General features: G+C 37.0%; 1 protein-coding gene across 1 annotated transcript in view; it reads right to left on the bottom strand.

Annotated features, from left to right (window-relative positions):
* Window positions 1–2,979: 2,979 nt before the first annotated feature.
* WASL (WASP like actin nucleation promoting factor) overlaps window positions 2,980–6,000 on the bottom strand; it is a 63,693-nt gene continuing 60,672 nt past the window's right edge. Inside the window, exon 11 of the mRNA XM_040472083.1 lies at window positions 2,980–5,625. Within this exon, the coding sequence (XP_040328017.1) occupies window positions 5,564–5,625 (62 nt within the window). The 3' untranslated portion in view covers window positions 2,980–5,563. The remainder of the gene's footprint in view (window positions 5,626–6,000) is intronic.

The following is a 6,000-nucleotide window of genomic DNA, read 5'->3' as shown; positions in this document are numbered from 1 at the left end:
AATAAAACCAAATATCCTATTTTATCAACTTCTTTTTAACTGGGTATCACTCTCCAAAATGGAGATTTTAACACATTTAATTGCACTTGCTGAATGTTTACGCAATCCCAATCTTGAAACAAAAATCTGCTTGCAAACACTCTCCTTTCTATTTTCTGTCTCCTTAGACTCCCGCCCTAAAATGATAAAATAAATAAAAGTTGTCTCTTTTTAGGTTCAGAAGTGGAGTTAAGGAGCTAGAGTTCTTCACAGATCACTACAGAACTGAGACATTGTGAACACCTTTGTTTGTTTCCCTATAGTTAACTGGACCTGCTGATGCCTTTTCCTTTCACTTGTCTCCTTCAACACCACAAACACCGGAATACAAGCTTTACTTCCCTGCCTCTTTTCCGGGAAGGGTGAAGTATATGCCACTAAATTAGAATCTCCCCTGTCTCACTAATAAGAAAACCAGGAAGTTGGATTTAAAGTGTCCAGTTTGTCCTTGTCCTCTTGGAAGAACTCCCGGTCTTTAAATTGACAGTGCAGCTGTTGACTGAAAATTATACAGAAAGATTAATACATTCTCAAGCTAATTTTTTGTCAGGCAAGTTCAGTGTTAAGGGTTTACAAAATACTTACGTCTAGATACAGTCAATAGCTTTTACACCCATAAGAAACTAACAAAAATAAGTTGGATGTAGAATAAAAAGCTCATTTTTTTTTTAACCCAGTACGAAACGACAGGAGTGTCCTGTGATGACCGAATGCTTGGACAATGTAGGGTGGCCACCATCACTGAGCCAAAATATGATCACATGCTTCAGAGTCAGAGGCCGGCTCCTCAAAGCAAGCCAGCTTTCCCAGGCAGAGACGGGAACAGGATGCTGGTAGCTTCTATCAACACCCAGATGACATGTGAGAAAGGGTAAAATCTGTAGCCATAAATCTTTCAGAAACAAAGTAAATCTGCAATTTATTCATAATCTAAGAAAAATACAGAAGAATAAAACAGCATTAAGGCGCATGGAAAAGAGCAACTGAACTGGCAGCCTGATCGGAATTCCACTATTAGCTCCTTCTAACAGACCTCAGGCGAGCCCCCACTTTGATGAGACTTGGCTTCATGGAACTCGATGGTCTCCAGCTGTCTTTCAGTTGTGAAATAAGTAGTTCAGATTGAAGGAGGGAGGGGATCTACTTCACCGCAATCATATTTTAATGTCCATCACCTGTTTAGTCTTAATAAACAATTGCTTAAATATGGTGATATTGATGCTTACGAATTCTTAGACTTAACGCTTTGATGAAAATCTTCACACATGTAGCCATGACCAAGATAAAACTGAATTTAGGTCAAGACATGCCATCCAGGCCAAGATAGAAAGTAATGTCAATATGACACCTGGAACTTCCAGTTCCATAATGCAATCTGATACTGTTAAGATTAACTTCCTCTTGAGTAGAAAAATTCTTTAAAATCCTTACTAAAGTTAAGTGTAAGAAATTTTTGTGGTTGTTACAAAATTAAGGGACTTCAAATTTACTGGAAATACCCCAATACACGAAATGATTGTGTGTTATCCATATCCTGATTAGTCAATCTTGGTGGTACATATGACCAGTTAAGACTTACACTGGATGTGTGTGAAATTAAATACTGCCTCAGTAGTTAGGATGACCACTGATGTATGTTAAAAAAAAAAAAAAAAAAAAAAAGGAACGGCTGATTTATGTAGACATGTTTTGTAATAAAGCCAAAATTTTTAGTGGTCTCCTTCACGCAATGGAGGATACCATGTTATCATATGTAGAAGCAAAGGCAGTCTTAGCATTAACAGCAAAGTATGTCCCCAAATTTTCATAACAGCCACTTTATTACACCTTTTCCCAGTGGTTTCACTACAAAGCAAAGGTTAAAAAACATCCACCAATGAGGGGCACCTGGGTGGCTCAGTCATGATCTCACGGTTCGTGGGTTCAAGCCCCGTGTCGGGGCTATCTGTTGTCAGCACAGCACCAGCTTTGGATTCTCCCTCTGTCCCCCTCTCTCTCTGCCTCTCCTCTGCTTGTGAGCTCTCTTTCAAAAATAAATATTAAAAAAAAAAAATCACCAATGAAAGCCCAAGAGATTATGAGAATGCTGTGTTTAAGGAGGTAAGATTTAACAATAAAATAAGTGTGCCAAGTAAAATTTTTCTTTTCCATAGAGTTTTCTATTGTACTATAAATAGACTTTATCTCTATACTTGTCCTTTAAGAACTCCATTTCTAAAGGGCAGTAAGTTATTTCAGGAATTTCTCCTTTGATTAGATAAATATAATGTGACAAGCCCAATTCTGAGGCATTTGTCTCTTAAAAATCTGTTTTAAAGTTTGGTTAATACTTTCCTAAGTATTCACATTGTACAACAGAAAGGAATTTTTAATAGAACATATAAATTTGGCTAAAGCTCTTAGAAGGCATTTTGCAGCATCCTACACACTAGATTCCATAGCTCAGTTTAATCTTCAGACACCCACTTGTGCTAGAGTCAGAACAGAAAATTCTATTTATCAAAACTGAGGTTCCTGTTTAAAGTGCCATCTTGATACCATTTATGAAGAACCATTGAAGTCCCACGTGAACTGCTACATTTGGCTTCCACTGAAATTAGCGGTAAGCTTCAGCATCATTCTGATTTTAGGGAACCTCAACATTCTTGGTGTGCAAAAGAGCTGCGGTGTGACCCTGCGATGTGACTGCTCTGTGCCGCACAGCGGTGGCTTCCCGGGAGCTGCTGAGCAGCTGCCACGTTTCCCGGCAGAACAGGGAGGAACATTCTTTTGCCCACCGGTGTTTACTTCACGGCACACTCTCTCAGGGCATGCGGTCTGCTGAACACTTCGACCGTCATCACTCACTGCGCCATACCCTTACTCTAATCTACGGTTAAAATTTCTTTTTACCCATTTTAATCTCTTAACATAAATAAAGAAAAACGCTTTTTTCGCCTATTTGGGTCAAATTAATTTTATTATGCTCCATGATGAATTGCCACCAGTGCAATATCCTATCACTATACATTTCGAAAAAATTCACATACTAAACAAAATTTCAGTTGATAAATGGAAACGAATGATTGAAAAGTCTTTATGAATCTCACACATACAATATGTGGCTAGCTGAAATTGTCTATCACATAGCACTTAGATATAAAAAGCCTCATGCTAGTCTGTTAAATGCGAAGGCTGTCAGACAATCGTTTAGCTGCGGTGACCGTGGGAGGCTCTCAGACAAAGCACAGGTGTGGTGCCGCCCACAGAGAAGCTGGTGAACAAGCTGGTGGCTGGAACATGCGGCCTGCACACCCGCAGTGGGTTCAGTCTTCATGCCGGGACTGGACCCCACAGCTGCTGTGTTTCAGCCAATGGGAATTTAGACTTTGGGCAACAACAACAGAAAGCCTTTTTTTTTTCTTTAAGAAGAATGAACCTGATTACGTTTGGCAAATTTTATACCCATCTTACACGTTAAAAGTTGTGTTTCCAACTCAAGGAACTGATATCCTTTACTCAGAGCAGCTCCTGATAAATATAGATCACACCAAAGTTTGCCGGAAAACCCTGAATTCCTGGGCCAAAAGTTAAGAGAGATCTTAAATTGGCATTACCTTAAAGACATTTCCAGGATGTTTAAAATGTTTTTTTCAATAATGTCACAAAGAAAAAAAAAATGAAAAATGTTGAAAATTACTTAAAATAATTATAATGCTCTATTTACCATTTGCACAAATTCCTAATTCTATTGGTTAGTAGCTGTCCAGCCTCATCCACAGCAGACTCGGCGTCACTGAGCTCAAGCCACAGTAAAAATGAGAGTAAGCAGAAAAAGGTTTCCAGCAGCAGAGGGCACTGTTTTTGCAAGAAACAAAAAAGTCTAGAGTCTTTCCCGTGTTTAAATTACTCTTGCAAGAAAGGTAACATTCTTTGAATAACTTAACTATTTTACTGCACCACTTACTGCTTTCAGCAACAAAACCTTTTAAATTATTTCTTACGATAACTAGATGCATGATCACTAGAGATGATGTGATAACTGGTTAAAATTCAAGCCATATCTTGCAGGTCCAGCCTGTCAAGATCATGCCAATACTAGATTTTGGTCGGTACAATTCTAGAGAGCTTAATTTTTAGTTGGATATTGTGATTATAGTAATGAAATACATTTGGAACTACATTCTGCATATGACTCAATGTGAGAAAAATACGTGTCTGTATTTAAATCAGATCATTTTTCTACCTAAAATTTAAAATAGGTAGGTATGATAATTAGCACTATAAATATGAAAAAAACAACACCTTTAGGCAGATTAGTGTATTGTAGAGAGGCAAGGAAACCCTAATTTTAAGACATCATTTAGTATACATAACAAATGTGCAGGTTGTAAAGTTTTATTTATTTATTTATTTATTTTAAATCTAGCATTCGGTTATGTCTCTCAAGAAATTTGACGTTGGGACCACCAATCTTTTAAGAAAAATGTAACTGTTCACCTGACAGTTGACAAAAACCTTGAGAAATTATAAAAGAGAAAAATTTAAATAGTGTACTAAGTTCAGCATTACAGTGTTTACCTTGGCCAATTACATTTGTATGGTTGGTATTTCTGAATACCTCAACCCATACAGACTACCCGATAATTCCACATCATTTCCATCATGTTCTGATTTTATAGCGTACTTAACCAAAACTGAAGTGACCATTATGTATTGCCTCCTTCAGTTCATGGAGAATATTACCCCTAAAATCCCCAAACTGCAAAAACTTAAATAACCATCGAAGATTGATACCAAAAATATTTTTAAATTTTTGCCAAAAAGAGCCTGCCACATTTGCTATAGCATAAGAATAATCTCAGTCAAGTACAGGTAAGCAAGGTCTCCTTAGGATCCCAGCCTCCACATACCCCTCTGTACAGGAACAGGCAATACTGCCGGAAGAGGAGTGTTACGGGTTTTCCCGACTAGGGCCTCTGTAGTGGTCTTCCGTAGAGCATCCTGCTACAATTTGAGAACCTGCATCGGTGTAGTGATGTCTAGAGAACCGTGCAATGTGTCTGCTTCAACATTCATGTAGCATGGTGTTCAAAATGGAGGGGCTAAATAAACTAAGGTCTGCATCACTTAAAAAAGAATGTAGTGCTATACTAGATTTTAATAAGAAAATTTAGGTACAGAAAAAGTAGGGTATGAAAATAGTGTTTTCCTTCTGGCATTATAACTAAATTACATTAAGGTTTTTGTCAGTCTCACATATAATATTTAAACTCCCTTGTTGATGGAATGACAAATATTCACAAATTTAAGTGAGCATCCTGGTGTAAACTTGCACACATGACAGGGAGTAGCTTTGTAGAGGATTTTGACAAACCTTTACAGATTAAATGAGGTATTGCACAGATTAATAAAAAAAAAAAGCAAAAAGGCAACAAAAATATACAGCAAATTGGTAGAACATTTACATGATAATTTTACAGAATCCATAGACAGAAAGTAGTGTTTAGTATTTCACCTTAAAAATATATATATAATATATAGATCAGTCTTCCCATTCATCATCGTCCTCAAAATCTTCTTCATCATCTTCATCCTCATCTTCATCTAAAAGAAAATCATCAAGTCAAACAATCAAAATATATGTATAAATAAAATACCATTACAGAATTCTTGGGTGATTTCTCCAATCGTTTAACTTCTGACACACAAACCATTCCATTGACACACAAACCAATAGAGTGACTAGGGTAATTTAAAAGGAATCAAATACAATACATATAAAGGGTATGATGGTCAGTTGAAGATTAGAACAGGAGTTAAGAAGTAAGTCCCTTAGTATCTATGTAAGGAATTTCAACTAGTGCTTCTTTATGTGTAAACCCTCATTTGGGTTGGCCTCTCTGAATTTTAACAGATCTCAAATCTAAGAAAGGCCCATTTAATTGACTACCTTTAAAGAAAAGTTGTAAAACCAACAAA

The sequence above is a fragment of the Herpailurus yagouaroundi genome, unplaced genomic scaffold (assembly GCF_014898765.1).
Source record: "Herpailurus yagouaroundi ecotype Mexico unplaced genomic scaffold, PumYag 100, whole genome shotgun sequence".
NCBI lineage: Eukaryota > Metazoa > Chordata > Mammalia > Carnivora > Felidae > Herpailurus > Herpailurus yagouaroundi.
Note: the sequence above shows the minus strand (reverse complement) of the source record. Positions and strands in the feature narration are given on the sequence as shown.